The sequence below is a fragment of the Urocitellus parryii genome, chromosome 12 (assembly GCF_045843805.1).
Source record: "Urocitellus parryii isolate mUroPar1 chromosome 12, mUroPar1.hap1, whole genome shotgun sequence".
In the NCBI taxonomy this organism is placed as follows: domain Eukaryota; kingdom Metazoa; phylum Chordata; class Mammalia; order Rodentia; family Sciuridae; genus Urocitellus; species Urocitellus parryii.
In genome coordinates this window covers 71,673,001-71,692,095 of record NC_135542.1, presented here as the reverse complement: position 1 = coordinate 71,692,095, position 19,095 = coordinate 71,673,001, and the positions used below count along the sequence as shown (strand labels likewise).

The 19,095-nt window shown below is 39.8% G+C and overlaps 1 protein-coding gene across 31 annotated transcripts in view; it reads left to right on the top strand.

Moving 5' to 3' along the window:
- The window catches only part of Nrxn1 (neurexin 1), a 1,068,088-nt gene that overhangs the window by 521,870 nt on the left and 527,123 nt on the right, over positions 1-19,095 (top strand). For all 31 annotated transcript variants that reach the window (XM_026385712.2, XM_026385711.2, XM_077792122.1 and 28 more), the window contains 2 exons: positions 7,104-7,485; positions 8,421-8,611. In XM_026385712.2, the coding sequence (XP_026241497.1) occupies positions 7,104-7,485; positions 8,421-8,611 (573 nt within the window). The remainder of the gene's footprint in view (positions 1-7,103; positions 7,486-8,420; positions 8,612-19,095) is intronic.

Sequence of the window (19,095 nt, the reverse complement as noted above, 5' to 3'; positions counted from 1 at the left end):
CATCCAGACCTTTCTGAACTCCAGATTTTCTAGTAACGATTTGTTTCAATAAGCAGCCTGTTAGGTATTTGTTCCCAAATGAACAGCACTTTTGATGTCATCTTCTTTGTCCTTTAATAATTCAAGAAGAAATTATGGCACAGTTTAATCTCTAGGCTTGACAAATATCTTAGTGCCTCATAAAACATTGAAGTCACCGCTTGGATGCTGATTTCTGTTCAGTTTCTTAGTTTCTTGTATATTTGGGGGATGTACAGAAGCAAGTTCTGCTTTTTTTTTTTTTTTAGCTTCTAAGTAAATAGATGGATGGACAAGCCTTCTGACAGGTGAACTTGCCTTTTCACTTTAGGCTATAATAAATCATTTGGGGTTATTTAGCTAAGGAGATTAAACTCTAATATCAAGGATGTCAAGTTCTATCCCCATGTTGTAGAATCTTGACTGAGGGGAGCAGTCCACTGGAGACCTCAAGAAGCCAAGTGACAGAAGAATCAGCATACTTTTTTATTTTCTCTGAAAGTCAATCCAAGCATGTGACCCATGGGGATATTAGTCCCTTCTGTAGATCACATCTCCACATTAATTACTTGAGTTTAAGCACAAGAAGGTTCTTGGGCAATAGGGACAGGTCTTTGCTAGGTTAAACCCCAGAGGGTTCCCATGCTCCAGACAGTCCACCCTTAATTGGAGCTCCACCCAAAATACTTCAGCATGTGTTTTCTAAAGATCTGAACTCCCTTTACCTAACAAAGTAAAAGTTACCAACCTCAGTAAATTTTGTGTTGATGCAATGTGTTTTATCTCTTCTGTCCTCCATACTGCAGTTTTCTTAGTTCACTCAATGTTGTTTATATAAATATTTTCCCTCCAGCACAATAAGCCCCGTAGAGTCAGATCACTTTGTTGTCCTGTCTCCTTAGTCTTCTTTAATCTACATTTCCATAAACACTCTTTGTCTTTTGTGACATTGATATTTTTAAAATATATGATTCCTTTCTTACCTTGTACGAATGTAAAGTCATTCAGTTTGTGCTTATCTGATGTTTCTTCGTGATTAAATTCAGTTTTAACATTTCTCAATGAAATACCACATTGTCAGTGTTGTGACCTTACAGGGTCCTATCTGGAGTGCATGCAGGGAGGCACATGCCATCCATGTCCCTGTTGGTGGTTAAATTTGATGAGTAGGTCTATGTGTCATTCAGTTTTCACTGTATAATTATTATGTTTTCTCCCTGGCAATAATAAACTGTGGAGAGACAATAAGACCAAACCCACAGCCTTCCACTTTATCAAAAATTTTCCCAGGGTTTTACATTTATCAAAGATCTTTTCCTAATTCAGTCTTCACCACAGTAGTTACAAAATGATTTTTTTTTCAAATTCCAGCACCCTTCCACATTTACAGCCAACACTTATTTTCTCCTGTGATCCACAACCGTCCTTTATCTCTTTCTTCTTTCTTTGTCTCTTTGATTTTTCCTTGCCCCTTCTTCCCTCCCTCTTTCCTCTCTTCTTTATTGTGGGACCACCAGATTCTACATTTTTCCAACAATTTATAATTACTCTTAATTTTTTTTGGTGCTCACATTTTCCCTGTTTTAGCTAGTGTGAGTCCTGGCAAGTTGATAGCTACCATCCTTTGATATGCCCCAACTTCAATTTTATTTGTTTTAGTTCTTTTTTACCTTCTGGCATGACATGAAGTTTGGGGTATGACTTTTATTTATCATACTCCCCTCTTGGAATTAACCATTTAGTTTCCTAGAGAGGAAAAGGTCTGGGCAGAAAGGTGTACCCAACACTGCTGGGGTCTGCTTCTTGACTATTTCATCAGCACAAATGGGGATATACGTTCACCTACACATTCATATAAACACACACACGTGCATCTAAATCACATGTGTGCTTAAATGTGCGCATGCACATATTTTGAAAACATGGATTCACACTGGTACCTTCATACTTGAAGCATTTTTTTGTTCATTTCCCACATTCTGTATTTCCATCTTTTTTGCCAAGAATCCTGACTCCTAGAGATCTCATTTATTTATTTGCTCATTCTTATAATGCATCTGAAATCATTTCAGAATTGCTTTGCCCATACCAATGTAATCCAATAAATGAACTAAAAGTAATTCAATGTTCATTCTTGATTCTTCTTCCCATTCTTCCCTGCCTACAACTCAACATATATATTCACATGCTGAGTTTATCAATAACTTGGGTTAGTCATTTAATTCATTTCCTCCTTCCATTCCATCCTTCATACCTTCTTTTTTGTTAAAGATCTCATGAAGGATACAATTCATGATAATAAAAGCTCACCTTGATTTATGTACAATAAAAATGGTTTCCAAAAGTAGCAAGGGGGAACTTGCTATTGGGACTTACATTTAGAATGAGACATTTTTCAAATACCATTGTGACCATTCAAAGCTGCCCTGAAAGCAAATGGGCTTTTGCTGCAGTCCTGCAGTCTGGCTACAGCAAAATAACGGGGGGAGGGGGGTGACGAGCAACTTGTGTAGATCGATACAGCAGGAGTGGGACAGGAGGGGTATATATCCATTCCACACAGCTTATCTTAATTAACATAAACTAGATACAGCAGTCAACCAATAAGGAATCTCCACACTTAATGGCTCCCTGGTGTTACTTCACAAACCACTCCCCCTGGCAAAATGCCAGGTGCCATCCTGACTTGTTTACAGGCTCTAACATTTCACCCAGGGTGGCAAGGTCAAGAGTAACTAGCAGAGAAGCCCAAGGAGGGTCTCACATGGGAAAGGACTGTACAAAATACATTGGATCCTTACATGGAGAGGACTTGGTTTTCAACTCATTGCTTTGTTCAAAAGTTCTGGAATCGTGTGTGTCTGGGCTGGTATGTGTCCTCACTGAGTAGAGTGGACCATACATCCAGTCACTCAAGCCTGAGAGCCAGGAACCAAGGTTTACTGCCTCCCCATCATCCTGCACATTATTAGTAAATCCTACAGCTTATATCAACAAAAATTATCTTATTTTGTCCATGTCCTGTTACAATTACTTCATTCTAACTTATTGTACTCACAAAAGGGCATGCACACACACACATACACACACACACAAACACAGAGTGAAGTGAGAGATCTGCCCTGGGCCTCCTTTCCATCTCATGTGAGCCACTAATCTCTGGGCTCAGGACTCTCTGGCTCCTCCCAAAGTCTTTGTTCAACTGTCTGCTCTCCCTAGAATCCACTTCTTCCCATCCCTTCCCCAGTTTTTAGCCTGGCTGCTGCTTCTTAATCCTTCAGATCTTATTTAAATATGATCTCAGACACCTGCTCCAATTCCTCTGACACACACCCACCTGGATCATCAGATTCATAGCATTTTCTGAGTGTCAGTATTTATTTATTTATGTGCTCTCCTCTTTTTGTCTGCCTTTCCCCAGTGGACTGTGAGTTGTGTGAACACAGGGCAGTGTCTGCTGCCCTCCTTTCTGTTTCCTCATTTTCTAGCACAGCACCTGGCATATATACTGCACCTGCAATGACTTTAAATGAATTAACCAGTAGATTTAAGGCTTAGGGGCTATTTTGTTCCATATCAGAAATTTAATCTAATTCAGAGCAAGGCTGAACCTGAAATAATTAATCTTGTCATCTATTTTGATTTAGATATTGTCCTTTTTACGCAAACACACCATTCAGAAAACATAATCGTGTTTTTTTTTTCCTTTTTCCTTTGCAATACTGGGGATTGAACACATGGGTGCTCTGCCACTGAGCTACATCCCTAACCTTTTATTTTTATGTATTTTTGTTTTTAATTTTGAGGCAGGGTCTCTCACTAAGTTACTGAGACCTTCCTCCAGCTTCCTATTTTCCTGACTCAACCTCCAGGTATCTGACAGGTGTGTGGTTTTTCTCATTGGAGGTTACTGTGAATCTGGTATGTCCCAGACACCATGATTGGAGGAATATTAAGACTTCTAAATTCTCTTGCCCACTCAATCTCTAGAAATGACAGTGCATTTTTAAATGGTTAGAACCATAAAAATCTTTCTTCATAAAATTTTCCTCCTTTAAAGCTTTTTACTTTTTCTTATTTACATGACGTACATTACATATACAACAGTAGAGGTAATAGCATTACTGATGAAGACTAAAGTCAGGAGTAAATTATAAGTTCACTCTTTGTTGTTGTTGTTGTTGTTGATAGGATGGGACCTCAGGCCTCGCACATACTAGGGAAGCACACTATAATTGAGCTATATTTCCAGCCCAGAAAGTAACTTTTTAAAAGACAATGTTTAAGCCAGGCATGGAGGCACACGCCTGTAATCCCAGCGACTCAGGAAGCTGAGGCAGGAGGATCGCAAGTTCAAAGTCAGCCTCAGCAATTTAGAAATGTTTTAAGCAACTTAGTAAGACCCTTTCTCAAAATAAAAATAGAAAAGGCTAGAGATATGGCTCAGTGGTTAAGCACCTCTGGGCTCAATTCACAGTTAGAAAAACAAGAAAGAAAGGTAATGGTCAATGTTTTCTAGGAGTTAATCCCCCCCCCCTCCATGAATAAGGCTTTTCTGCCATCAATGTCTGTGTGGTTATATATGCTTAATATAGTGAAAGCGAACTTTTGAGCATAGACCATGCTGTTTTTGTCTTGTGACTTGGCCATTGTTGCCTCAATATTATTTTACTACCTTTTTATTATTTATGCTCTGCATAAATATTCTATTCCTTTGAGGAAGGAAAGCAGATATTAAGTGTTATTTTTGTCACTGAACTTCTCAGTCCTTCTAAACAAAATGTTCCTGTCTATTTTAGAGCTGCCAAGAAGTTGACAATTTAGGGTAGTATTTAGTTTTAAGCATTAGAAATTTTTTTTTTTCCTGGATATTTTCTTACTGTTGGCTTTTGACTAATAGAGACTTTAAGAAGGAGCATGGCAGTGTCAGGATTGGGCTGGGGTCCACTGAGTTAACACTCAGATTTTAAAGCAGCAAAAAAGATAAAAATCAACACCAGGGATATCCGAACCCAGGTGATTTTTCATATTCTCTTCATATTCATTCTACATTGCTTATTAATTCAATGCCTCTGGTGTCCCTGGAGCTTTATATTTGGAAATTATTAAAGTTTGATTTTATTTGCTACCAAGGAGGGGAGAACCCTGCAGAGCAGTTTCAAGGTCATTGAATAAGAAGAACTATAGGAGGAGAGGTGATGTCATAGGAGAGCAAGAATTGCAAGGATTGTAACAGTGTTTTGCAATCAGATAGACTCTCAGAAGACATGGCATGCAGAGAAGACATGGTTACTTACAGTGACACCTTTGTTTTACAAAGAAGTGTGTAGAGTGGTAATCCGAATAAAACCAATAGCCAAAGAGAGAACATGGGGAGGATGCCTGGAGTGATATCAGAAAGGATTAAGGATGACTAAAGAATGTTTGAAAGTTAGGTAAAGTACAATTCAGGGAATTTTTTTTTTTTTACAGCAATGAGTTTACGATCAACAAAGTCAAATATGTAAACAGTTTTTCTTACACAAAAAAGGGCACATCTTTTATATTCCACATATAGACAATTCCTTAAGATACCACCTAATATTTTACTGTTCTGCTTAAAGACATGGAGGTCTGTCACACCGGTTTCAGAGCCCATGTAGGTGGCTGTTTGGTCTTCATAACACCTGGGATGAAGCCCAGGGGTTCAGCCCATTTTATCAAGGGCTGATTCTGCAACTAGCTCTATTAATTATGTTCATAATATCCTGGATGACAGGCTAGGGTAAGCTTAGTAAATTTTCCAATTATGCAAAATTGGGTAGGGAAGCTAGTCAGGAATCTGGCTGGAAGAACTTGATTGCAATTTAAATGACCTTTTTGACTTGCAGCAGAGAGTGTAATTAGACAAGAACATGATGCTAGGGGCTGGGGTTTTGGCTAGGTGGTAGAGTGCTCGCCTAGCACCCGGTAGGTGCTGGGATCGATCCTCAGCACCACATAAAAAATTAAAAAATAAATAAAGGTATTGTGCCCAACTATAACTCAAAAAAATAAAAAAGAACAGGATGCTAGGAAGGAACTACTAGTAAAGAGTACCCAGAACTAAGTTGGCTTTGATGAACTTGGGAAATCTGGGGGAATGAAGAAAGATGGGGGCAGCATTGACTAGTGAATCACTAAGTCAATCCCCAGCCAAGCTTCCTTCGAGGATGTTTCAAGATTGTACCTTGTAGTAATGTCACAACACGTAATGGTATTCTCAATTTGCTTATGCTTTAAATGAGTATATTGTGCTCAGTGTGGTTATCCAAAACAAAATGATGCCAGAGAAAATGGCATTGTTCCAGAGATTCAAAGATTTCTGAAGTGTTTGGGAGAACCCTTCCTCAAAGAAAGACTGTCAGCATACTTGTCACAGGAAAGGAAGAGTGAAAAGAATGTATTTAACTTAAACCTATTTTTATGGTCTACTATTGGAAAAAGAGTCATTAACTCTTCACTCTTTCTATTAGTATAGGAACATATAGAATTATATGTTTTTCTGGGAAGAATATAAAGAAAAATATCACTTAAAGCTGTGATGTAGCAATTTCTACTGGGATGATTTAGGACAGTCATCATCCTTGATTCCTTTTTCCCTGCTTGCCTTTCACCTTTGCTTTCTCTTTCCTCTCCTCTTATTCATGTCTTCTCCTCTCTTGTTTCCTTCCTTCCTTCCTTCCTTCCTTCCTTCCTTCCTTCCTTCCTTCATCTATCTATCTATCTATCTATCTATTTATCTATCTATCTATCTATCTCTTTCTCTTTTTCTTTCTCTCTTTCTCTCATTTTCCAGAAATTCTGTAACATTTTTATTGAGAATGATTTTTGAAAAGACTAAAATTTGAACAAGGATTCAAACCTGACCCGAGAACATTTTGTTACAAAAGCCAGCCTTAGCCCATAACCTGTGTGCACATCAACTATGCGTACTCACGATATGTAGCTATCAAGGATGATGTGGGATTCTTATATTTTAAAATGTGATATTGCTATGGAAGTCTACATTTGAAAGTAACTTTCAGATACAGAAAATGATAATAATTTGCTATCTTTTACTTTAGGTCAAATGGCAGGTGACCATACAAGGCTGGAGTTCCATAACATAGAGACTGGCATCATCACAGAACGTCGGTATCTTTCTTCTGTCCCCTCCAACTTCATTGGACACCTGCAGAGCCTGACATTTAATGGAATGGCATACATTGACTTGTGTAAAAATGGTGACATCGATTATTGTGAGCTCAATGCCAGATTTGGCTTCAGGAACATCATAGCAGACCCTGTCACATTCAAGACCAAATCGAGCTACGTTGCCTTAGCTACCCTGCAGGCCTACACTTCTATGCATCTTTTCTTCCAGTTCAAGACTACATCCCTTGATGGGTTAATTCTATATAACAGTGGGGATGGAAATGACTTTATCGTAGTTGAATTAGTTAAAGGGTAAGTGTATGTTGGTTCAATGACAAATAAATAAAACTTCAGACAAGCGGACCTCTAGTTCAAAAAATACATGTGAAACAATGTGCTGGCATATAAGGTGGTAAACAGGAACAGGGACCTCATAAATGAGGAATTCAATAAAAATGGATTCAGTACAGTCCTTTATATAGACATCTCCACAGATGAAGTCCAGATAACATCAAGTTCTAATTTATTAGGCCTTCTATAAAAATCACACTTTCACTGTGTATTTCCTCATTATGCAAAACATATTCTGCAAAAGAATTTATACAAGACTATAGGACAATCTCTGCTAATTCAAGTATTCAGATTACTTAAATTTTACTAAATCTCACTTAATTTAATTTCATGTTAGAGTTGAATAATTTAGAAAGGATTTTTTAAATAAAATTTCTTTGGAAGTAGGATGAAAAATTGACTTTATTTATGTGGACATTTATCATTCACCCATTTAGTGGCTGTTATTGCATATTTACAATAGGCCAAATATATAAAGTTCCAGAACATTTCATTTCCAATATAAAAACAGGGATTCTAGAAAGGGGGGTGTAAGAAACTGAGAATCACCATTCAGTGTGGTGAGCAGATAATGGAGAGAGAGTTGGGAATGTGGAAAGCATATTGAATGATCCTGCCTTCTGCTGAAATGGAGTAGTTTCTTCCCCTCTGATTAGCCTCACAAAACTCATGCTCAGGACTTCTAGCAAGGGTGGAGCCACCTGTAAAAGACTCAAATCACCATTTGTAATACCTGACTTGGGGCTGGGGATGTGGCTTAGTGGTAGAGTGCTTACCTGACAGGCAAGAGGCTGTGAGTTTGATCCCAAGAATCCCCCCACCACGGCCCCACCAAACATGTGTCTTGACTCCATCAAAACATTATGACACTTTCCTCTCTTTCATTTTCTCCTCAGGTACTTACATTATGTGTTTGATTTGGGAAATGGTGCTAACCTCATCAAAGGGAGTTCTAATAAACCACTCAATGACAATCAGTGGCACAACGTGATGATATCAAGGGACACCAGCAATCTCCACACTGTAAAGATTGACACAAAAATCACAACCCAGATCACCGCAGGAGCCAGGAATTTAGACCTGAAGAGTAAGTACCCACTGAGTCAAAGGCACCAGCATCACACCACAGGGCCAGCACACAAGTGGAAAATCCCTTGCTTATAGATGTGTACATGCCTCTGTGTTTGTGTGTGTGTGCGCGCTCACACGCATGCACACTTCTTCTGCAGAGGCTGACCAGAATTTCATTTCCAGAACATAGTTAATAATACAACACACAAGGCTCTGTTCTCACTTTAATGTGAAAGAACATATGTATTTTTAATACCAGCTCAAAAAAAATGCAACACCTAAAATGCATGCATGTTTAAAATTTAAAGAGTGAGAAAAATGTACTCATCATCCTGATGTCATAAGGAGAAGTTGCATTTACAAGTTTCCTTAGTCCCTGCAGTTTTCAGTAGATATGGAGCCAAGGTAACCAGAGGTACGAAGAGTTTCTTCCAGAGTTTATTACTTTTCTTTCCTTGGTGAGGTTTCGGAGTTGCTTTTAGACTCTCTGACCAACAAGAGTCTGAGCTTGGAATATCCCAGGTCTCCAGCAGGGAATTCTATTTCCTCCCCCAACTCCTTAACACACACACACACACACACACACACACACACACACACACACACTGTGACACATATGGGCAGGAATGCTTCTTTCACCAGCTGTTAAGAAAGTCAAACAGACCTCTTCCTTTCTTATTAATACTTGATTTCTTGAGTGAGCAAGGAAGAATACTTAGAAGGTGTGTCAATAATGGGAAATAACAAAAGTTTCTATTTGAATGAAACTTTGTGATTGACTAAGAATAGTATCCAAACATCCCATCTGATTTAACACAACCACAAGCATTGGGGAAGTATCATTGGCAGGTTATTCTGAATGTGGGAAATGTGTTTGAATGACTTGCCCACAGGGGGGGAAAAAAAAAAAAAAAACTACTAGGCAGAAAGCAGCAAACCTTGTTCTGCCCACTCTCTCTCTTTCTCTTGTGCCTTCTGCTCCATCCTGATACATTTCGGAGCCCTGGAGATAACATTGCAGGCATAGTTTACTCAAAAGGAGCTGCTCATTTATATTGATGGGATTTTCCCCTTTGATTCAAAGGGTAAACAAACCATGGAGTCAGGCAGCTAGAAAGAGAAAACGCAACAGAACTCTTTCTAGAGGAAAAAATACTTTTTCTAAATAAGGGGAAAGATGAAAGAAAAGTGTTCCACTTTCTGTAATTGCAGAATACATTTACTTTTTATTTGCCCAGCACCTAAAATGTGTAGTAATGGCCATCTCCCTTTTTCCACAGTGGCCTCTTGTTAGCTTCAAAGAGATCCTGTTGGTGCCCACAAATCTAATAGCTTAGCTCAAAAAATTACATGAAATTCAAAGAAAATGCTGTGTAACAGCCAGACCTCATTCTCTTTCTTCTCTCTGACTGGGGGGAACAAAGTGGGTTTTGTCCTTTTTGGAGGGTGACCCTGTTTGGCACAGAAGACTCGGTGGTGATTTTTTAAAGTGAGCATAACAGGAGACTGTGATAGGATTCTTTCTGGTATGGGTAATTGTAGGCTATCATTATAAATCTTAGAAACCTACACAGATGATTTTTCTTAAAACATAAAATGTTTCTTGATTCTGAATATAAGAAAGGATTTTCCCATGATAAAAAGTAACTAAAACTATGAAGTATATAGCAACATATTATACAATATGAAGATGTCAAATATTGAATGCTTAGTAATCCTTGGCTTTTTTTTTTAAGTAACATTTAAATTGGAGTTGAATTTCCCAAATGAACAATTTAGATTCTTTACCAACAGTTATCCCCTTAAACTTTATGAAATTCCTAAGTGTTTACAGACTTATCAGACCAAACCCAAAAAATGACAGCAAGTCCCTAAAATCAGGCTGAGGTTCTTATAAAGTAAGTGTGCATAATCCATTGGCAGCAATGACCCCCAAAAAGCCCTCTTGCTGTGTGTGTCATGAACCCACGTCAGGTGGGAAAAGAATGTGATCTGGGGTATGACGTCCATCTCCACCATAAGCACCTTTTGGTATGTGTGGCTACAGGCACTGGCCAGAGGTGAGTTCTTACTGAGCTCTGACCCTGAGCTAATAGTGAAGAGCAGAGTTGGGAAGAAAATGACAGGGTCCTGTAATGAAGAGCTCCTGTGTCCCAGAGCAGATTGATGTTGAGGGATCAAATAGGACTGAGAAGGGCTAGACATTGTGAAACTATATCAGGGCATTGTAATTCATCTGGGAGCACCAGGAAGACTTCTTGAAGAAGCAATGTCCAAGAGACATCTAAAACATGAGTAAAATCAACTAGGAATCCTTCCTTCTTCCCACCTGCCTATTCACAGGAGTGTGGGAGGGGCTTATGTGGACAAAGGAACTTTTACATGAACCCTTCACCCTTGAATCCAGCTGCATTATTTTCCTCGTGCTAGTCATGTAGGATTGAGGCACTCTAAATGCAGGAAAAAAAAATGGAATTTTTCTTATTTGGGTCAATGGTTTTATTTTATATGTGTTTTCCCTACAAAGTATACTTACTGTTAAAGAATTAAAATTGGGCTGGGGATGTGGCTCAATCGGTAGTGCGCTCACCTGGCATACGTGCGGCCTGGGTTTGATCCTCAGCACCACATACCAACAAAGATGTTGTGTCCGCTGAAAACTAAAAAATAAATATTAAAATTCTCTCTCTCTCTCTCTCTCAAAAAAAAAAAAAGAATTAAAATTATCAGATTTATTCTGTACCTAGGTCAAAGTCATTGTTATCATCTTAGGTTCTTCTCAAAGGGAGGCCAATCCTTAACTACTTTCAGAATCATGTGGTGGTATTAGCAAAGTACAGATGTCTAGATCCCACTGCAGACCAACTGAGGTAGTTATCATTCAAGGAGGATGTTTGAGGAATAATGATTGTCTGCAGTTTCAGGGAGCTCTCCCTGATCTATATGCCATGGTTGTAAGGTGTGGGGCACATTTAATTCTCTTTTACTTTTTCATATAAATATTGGCTTTGCTTTTTACACTCTATTTTTTACTGGTCTCATGCATGCGAGGCAAACACTCTACCACTGAGTTACACCCTCAACCCAATCTATTTTTCTTTTATGTTAGAATTCCACTTTTGCTTTTCCTGTCAACCACTGAAGTCAGGTTTATTGGTGGATTTTAGAATTTTTCAAGATTTTTTTTCCTCACATTACTATACCTTAAAAGAACACTAGAGGGCAGCATAAGGCCACAAACCACGCTGTCTGGTGGTGGTAGGGGACCTCCATTGGTGCTGGGAAGGAAAATTTCTTTGTTTTCAGACATCTAAAAATTCCACATTTAGCCTTCACAGTAATTCTAGCTTTTGTCTGTAGCTCTGTTTTATTTTATAGATAGAACTTTAGTGTAGAAATTTGAAAGCTAGGGGCCATGTATTCTGTTCCCTACCTTGATTCCCATGGAGATGGTCATAAATGGGCAGGAATCTAATGATCTTTCTCTGAGAAGAGGAATCCCATGCAGGTGACCTTGTTCAAATTATCTTTCATGACACTGCCAGATTCTCAGGGGGTTGTGTGTCTCTCCCTGCTGATACAGTTTTGCTTTCATCTTTATTTCCCAGCTGTTTGTGTTCTATTTCCCCTGGCTATTATGTATAAGCTGCAACATATAATGAAAGGAGCAACATAAATTTGCTCTCTAGAGTCACTTCCTAACACAGCACTGATTTCATTTGGGGACTTTTGTGTCCTGCCCCCTTTAGTGGGATAAAGGGTTGCTTTAATTCCTCCTTATGTTTCTTCCTACATTTGGCAAAGTTGTATGTTTGCGTGTGTTTATATATGGGAAGGAGCTAATATTTATCCAGTCCTTACTAAATACCAAGTACATTTAAATGAGGTTATTGTATGTAATCTTCTGATTACCCAGGGATTTGTATTGAGGTCAGTCTTGCTTATTTGTTAATCTAGTTCAAGAACAAAAATAGAAAGGAAGAATCATTTGGGGTTGCCATTTTCCATAGGTACCCTTCTTTAGAATATTAACCTAAATTTATCCTTCAGCAAATTGAGGATAAATCGTTTTTTTAATGGGGAGAAGAATATAAAGATTCCTGGGTGCATAAGACAGAGAGCCCTCAGGTGGCCACTTAGTGAAACTACATGAAATGAGCAGTTATTTCTGGGCCACTTCTAGGTCAACCCAAGCAGAACTTTGTCCTTTCTTCTTCCTTTATTCTCTCTCTAATCAGCTCCCCTTTTTAAAAATTTGTCTCCAAGGCCCTTGAGCCCTTGTGCTATCTAATGATCTTGTTGCTTTCCCTTTTACCCTGTCTCCTCCTTAAACTTCCTCACATCCTTCTTTAAATCTCGCCCTGAAGCTATCTGTATTTTTCTGCTGAGTCTCTAGAGTCTCCCAATCAGAAACAACCAACAAGGGTTGTCCATTCAAACATATCCCATCTCTAAGAAAACTTGAAGAGAGATAGTAGTCTATTCTTCTTGATCTCAGGCCAGTCTATAACCCCAATGCCCACCTTCTCCAGTCCTGAATAGAAGTCACATCTTCCCGTTTTCCAGCCTTTCATATTGCTATCTGGAAAATGTCCACGAGGGAGCCCAGTGAACCAGATTGTGTGCAGAAGTCCTATCCTGCTTAGGCATGCCCAAGCTTTATGTATTCAGCCCACAGGAAATCTGATAGCCCACCTGCCTTGCCTAGATAATTGGCTTAAATAGAAAATGCTCAGAGAAGAGTTGGACTTTGAGCTTAGCCTTTCAGCAGGATATGACATTGAAAACGGAAGGAGGGTCCTATGGTCCTGTAGGTTGGCTGTCTTTATTAGAGTTCTTTTTTTTTAACAGAAAGAGAGTTACTCACATTACTTCAGATTGTGGGAGATTATTTTAAGTATCCACTAGGAAGTTAGGAAGGCAGGGACCTTTCAGATGCTGAGCAATGAGGCCACTCAAGATGAGAGCCGTGTTCTAACCTTCATCCTGGAACCTCATAAGCAACCCTCTTAGGATGTTCCCTTGCATCTGCAAACCCTGCGTTCCCCAATCCATTGCCCCACCATTATTGCAGCTCAGAGACCTCTCTGTGTTGGTCCACTGGTACTAGTGGGAGAGCACTTCTCTACGGCCCCTGGATTCCCTGCTCTTGGCTTCCTCTGCCTTGCAGCTTCTAGGCATTGCTTTGTCCCTGTGTGTGTTTCCACTTCTGTCTACACTCCCTTTTATCTCATTTTCAAATTCCTCAAAAGACAGGATTGGAATGGTGGTCCTGTCAACATCTGCTCTAGAACATTTCTCCACGGGCTTTTGCCCTGCTCTCTGGCCAGACTCACTGCCATACTCCAGTTAGCTGTAAGCCTGAGTCACTCTTCATGGTGAAAAATGAAAACCTCCCAAGAAGGAGAAGGCTGTGGGTAGAAGAGCTCTCCGCAGCTTCTCAGCAGGGAGCAGGGAAATTTGCTCATTCAGAAGAGCCCTGAATGTCCTTTCAGAAGGTGGGGAAGATGGGATTTTAAGTGGGACAGCACACTTTAGAATCATCCTTTGACTTCCAAGCAGAGGACAGACTGTGGCTTCCGGGAAAGGGATCCTTGTGGTGGCAATCACCATAATGCAGAACAAAGATAATAAGGCTGAGTTTCAAAGTAAGACTTGACTTTTTTTTTGTTTCTCCTTTTCCCACACAAGAATTACAGAGCAGTTACTTGGAAGACAATTAGAGACATGAAACCATTGTTTCTTTTCTGACATCTCCATTGAATTCCCCGGCTTTGCAGAAATCAGTCTCAATCTATTCTCTTTACTATAAAGCCTTTGTCAGTTTGCTGTAATCCCACTCTCACCTCCCCCACCCCAGTGAAACTCCATTTCTGTCACATAGGCAGTTATCTGGGACCTACTGTTTAACATTTGGTTTGAATGTTCTTTCCTCTGCTTCCTTGTGACCTTGGGACCAGCTCATAACATAGTTTAAGTTTTTTGGTTTTTTTTTTTTTTCCCTACCAACAAGTCTTTTTTTTTTTTTTTCTTTTTTAAAATCCCTTATCTATTTTACTTATTTTGAAAGCTTTCTTACACTGGCCACAGTTTTTCTATGTTTACTTTTTTTATTTGTTTGTTTGTTTTCTTTTCTTTTCAACTCTGTTGGAGATTTCTCTCACCACCATTGGGATCATGGGAACTTAGAGCAAGAAAGGATCTTGGGGCTGGGGATATAGCTGAGTTGGTGGAGTGGCTTGCCTTGCATGCACAAGGCCCTGGGTTCAATCCCCAGCACCAAAAAAAAAAAAAAAAAAAAAAAAGAAAAAAAGAAAGAAAGAAAGAAAGAAAAGAAAAAAAAAGAAAGAAAGAAAGGATCTTGGAGAAATTCTGGTCTGACCAGTTCCTTTCTCTGGTGAGAGAAATGTACTGAGGAGAAATTGACCTGCATCGCTATGCATCTATTAGTGTTCAGATCCAGCCTTGTAATTCCCAGTTCAAAAGTTTTGCAACAGACCAGGGAAAACAAGTTTTATTGCTCATATCAACCTTCACTGGTTGATAGTGACAGTCTGAGACAGGAAATTGGAAAAACACCTGACACTTTATGCGGACTCCCTGGAGACTGGTGTGGTTAGTCTCAGCACAAGATAGAGAATGCTGACCTGTGGCCACCTATGGGCTCTTTGCTTCCAGTGTAGCATTAAAGGCTGCATCCTTCCCATTTTGCACATGCCCTGGTGCTGGTTTCTGCTCACCTAGCATGCTTGCTGAGCTCTGACAGCCACTGGCTGTCAGCCTGGAGCAGCTGCAAAGAGATGATACCCAGGGAGAAATAGCTTTCCTTAGTCCTCCTACAACAGCAAAGTGTCTCCCTGCAAGCTGAATCCAGTGTTCAAATGCCTTTCAGGACAAAGTGCCAGTTTACCATATACCCATGGGGTGGAGACTGGATGACTTGAACTCCTAGGAGCAATGGCATCTACGCAGTGGAGAAGCAAGTATCTGTAGGTGCTTGGAGTTGAGTTCTGGAGGGCCAGGGTACAAATCACAAGTCCTCAGCCACATCCAGAAATGGATCTTTGGTGCTGGTCACCTTACAGGGAATGCCAGGAGAGAAACTGAGTTGCCTTCACAGAGCTTGGGCTTTGTGATCAAGAGCTCCTTTGCCATCTGGGAAAGCAAACTGGGCCTCGAGTTACACCTTTACAGTCTCTGGCTCTCAGACATTACATTTTTTTTTTTTTTTTCTGAAGGGGAAATCAGACAAATGTCTTTGGAATGCAAGAAACATAAACCTACTCAGACTAGCTTGATATAAAAAGAGGAGGGAACTGGCAGATCATAGTGTTCAAGGACTTTCAGCAACCTCCAGCCCTCCTGCCTCTCTTGATCCCTACTGGGCTCCAAGCTGCCTTCCTTTGGCTTCCCAATGAGCATTCCCTCACTCTTTTCCCCATGTGCTTTCAAAACTTTAGTCAACGTGGCCTCCCCAGGTCTGGCTGTCCACCCCTGACCAATGCAAATACCAGGAGAGACTCATTTGCATTTAGGACCCCAGCTGTAAATTTGATTGGGAACAATGTTGTTTTGTGGCAGGGATGAGGGGACCAGATACATTGTACAGTTTTGAATTCTCTGATTTTGTTTGAAGAAATATTTTGGTAGGGTAGTCGGGGCTTAAGGAGGATCATAAAGGGCTCCCAAACGGCGATCTTTTAACTTTCTATGAAGGAATCATGGTACTGTTGGCATACCTTTGGAGCAGGGCCTGAGAATAGGTTTCGTCATTAAGATGGTGAAAACCTGAACACTCTGGCACCAAGATATTTGAATGAATGAAAAAACTCATAAATGATTGAGTGAGCAGAACTTTTTTGTTGTTGTTGTAGGCAGAGACTCTATTGACCTAGATCAAATGGAGATACAAGAAACCAGAAAAAGCAGTGAACTCACAGAAAACACAGGGGGAGGGAGATACCAGATTTTTTTTTTTCCTCCCTTGGTGGAATTACAGGGATTCACGGCAGGCTCCTGTAGGTTTATAACGGTCAGAGAGGCCCCAGCTGACATCTGGGTAATGTTACAATTGTTCACTTTAGATTCCAAAAGGGTAAGTCACTATTGTTTTCTGAGAGTTGTCTCCTTCAGTTAGGGTTCAGTAATGATGAGATTCTAGCTTTCTTTCAGGATGATCCAAGAATTCTAGTGTCTACCCCCGCCCCTAGCCCTGATAAATTCCTCTTGAATCATTGGTCAAAATTTCAGTAAACTAGAAAGTTGAATGGGTTTAGTACAAAGTCACCTCTACCACTGCAGAGATACCCCAAAGCCAGTTCTCCCATCTTTACTCATGTAGGAAAGTACAGTTTTTATGGCCTGGTGCAGCTGTTGGCCCGTGATTTTCTAATTTTCTTTCATACACTGGATGTTGCTTCCAATGCTATTTAACCACACTAGGTCAATCAGGCTTTCCCATTAACACCACATTAATGTAGTCTTTTTTTTTTCTGTGTCTGTTTTTAAAAAGAGCCCTTTCTTGGTCTTTGCAATTAATTGCTGTGGCTTTTTATTAAAGAAAATGCAAGAAGGAATATAGCTTTGTCATTAAGGACACAGACTTTGGGGTCAGATAGATGGGCGAAATAGCATCTCTACTGTTTGAGTATGTCCTTGGTCAAAGCACATCACTATGTTCTTCATCATCGTTTACCCTTTACAAAGCCTTAGGTAAGGGATTGACAACGATTTTCTCTTTATTTTCGTGACAAACTGGTGAGGGTGCTGTATTTAGCAGCTTCCTGATACAATTGAGTGATGAAACTAATTCTAGAATAATAACCATAGTAATACTAAATAGTAATTATTTTAATACTTCTTAAGGCTTATCACATCCCATGCATTATTAAAATTATTTACTTGCGAAATCTCATTTAAATGTCTTCCAGACCACAATGTTAGCTATTATTGTATTAATTGATGCTCAAAGGTTTATAACAAGGTTGGGGGACCTTGTCAGCTCACCTGGATATGACAGGTGTTGGTAATATGTAGGCCAACTTCCCATAACTACTCTGTCACAGGAGAGTCTGGCATTCACAGGTCTCTAGGAGTTTGCTGAGTATGATGTCAGTCATTAGTATTCATAGCCCATCTGTAGGAGGTCCCGTCCTCTCTCTCCCACCCTTAGTCCCAATGATCTACCCTACTTTCTCCAATACACACTCCTCAGATCTCCCTTGGCATTCTGGAACTGCAAAAAGACTTTAAACACTCTAAGGTTTGGAACTAATATGCTATTTCTATAACATAACAGACCTTTGCATTTATAATTTAGCATGCATAATTCCATCTATTTTTGAGAAATTTCATGGTCCGTGACATAATTATTTGTATTTTTGCTGGGACATAAGTATGAATCATACACAGCAACAGGATGATATGCAAAACTGTGGCTTCATGAGAGAAACCATTTCTTGGCTTGGCTCTATCCTTACTCTCTATTCAAAGAATAATAAATCACCTTCATCATTGTCACCATCATTATTAGTGTTCTCAGTATTCTCATTTATTGAAGCACCTATGTGTCAGGCACTGTGTTAATGACTTATGTGAAAGTATTACATTAAATAAGCATGATGTTTTAATTTAATTAAGCCACATTTTTTTTTGTTTATTATTTTAACCTCAAGCCATCACTTTAAAATGTACTGTGTTGCTGGTACAGTGGTGCCTGCTTGTAATCCCAGCAGCTCAGGAGGCTGAGGCAGGAGGATCAGGATCGAGAGTTCAAAGCCAGCCTCAGCAACTTAGCGAGCCCCTAAGCAACCCAGTGAAACCCTGTCTCTACTGGGGATGTGGTTCAGTAGTTGTGTACCCCTGAAGTTAATCCCTGGCACAAAACACACACACACATACACACACACACACACACACACACACACACAGAGTGTTGAAGTATTTTTATCAAGTACCAGGTTAGACAAAATGTTTGGAACTATTTTTAAGACAATTCTTATAATCCTTATAAAGCATACTCTTTATTCAAAAAAATTGAAAGTCCCCGATCTAAAAGACTAATCAAAACTCAAAATTCAGGCAGTGGTCTTTGGCCTCTTGCAGCCTCTGTTTCTTGTAGCTGCTGCCATTCTGCAGGGAGTTTATGAAGGTTATTAGCTGATGTCTAAACGTGGTATGGCAAATCTGTCAATTTCATTTCTTCTCTTTGGTACTTTGCTATGTCCATCTAAGCTTCTCTGATGGACCCTCTAACCTTTTATCCCTGTGGACAGCAATGCCTCCTCTTCCCTCACATAGACTCTGACCACTGCTCCAGAAGTCCTGTGGGCCCATCATGCACATCGGGCCTGCCTCTGTCCATGAGAAAGTTCACTGCATCATTTGCCCCCTCAGCACTGGAAGTAAAGCCGCTGTCCAGTGCTCTCAGTTCTAGTCAGATGCCCCAAGATTAAAGTTTTCTCAGTATATCAGATGTCAGTTCTTCAGAGAACACAACCA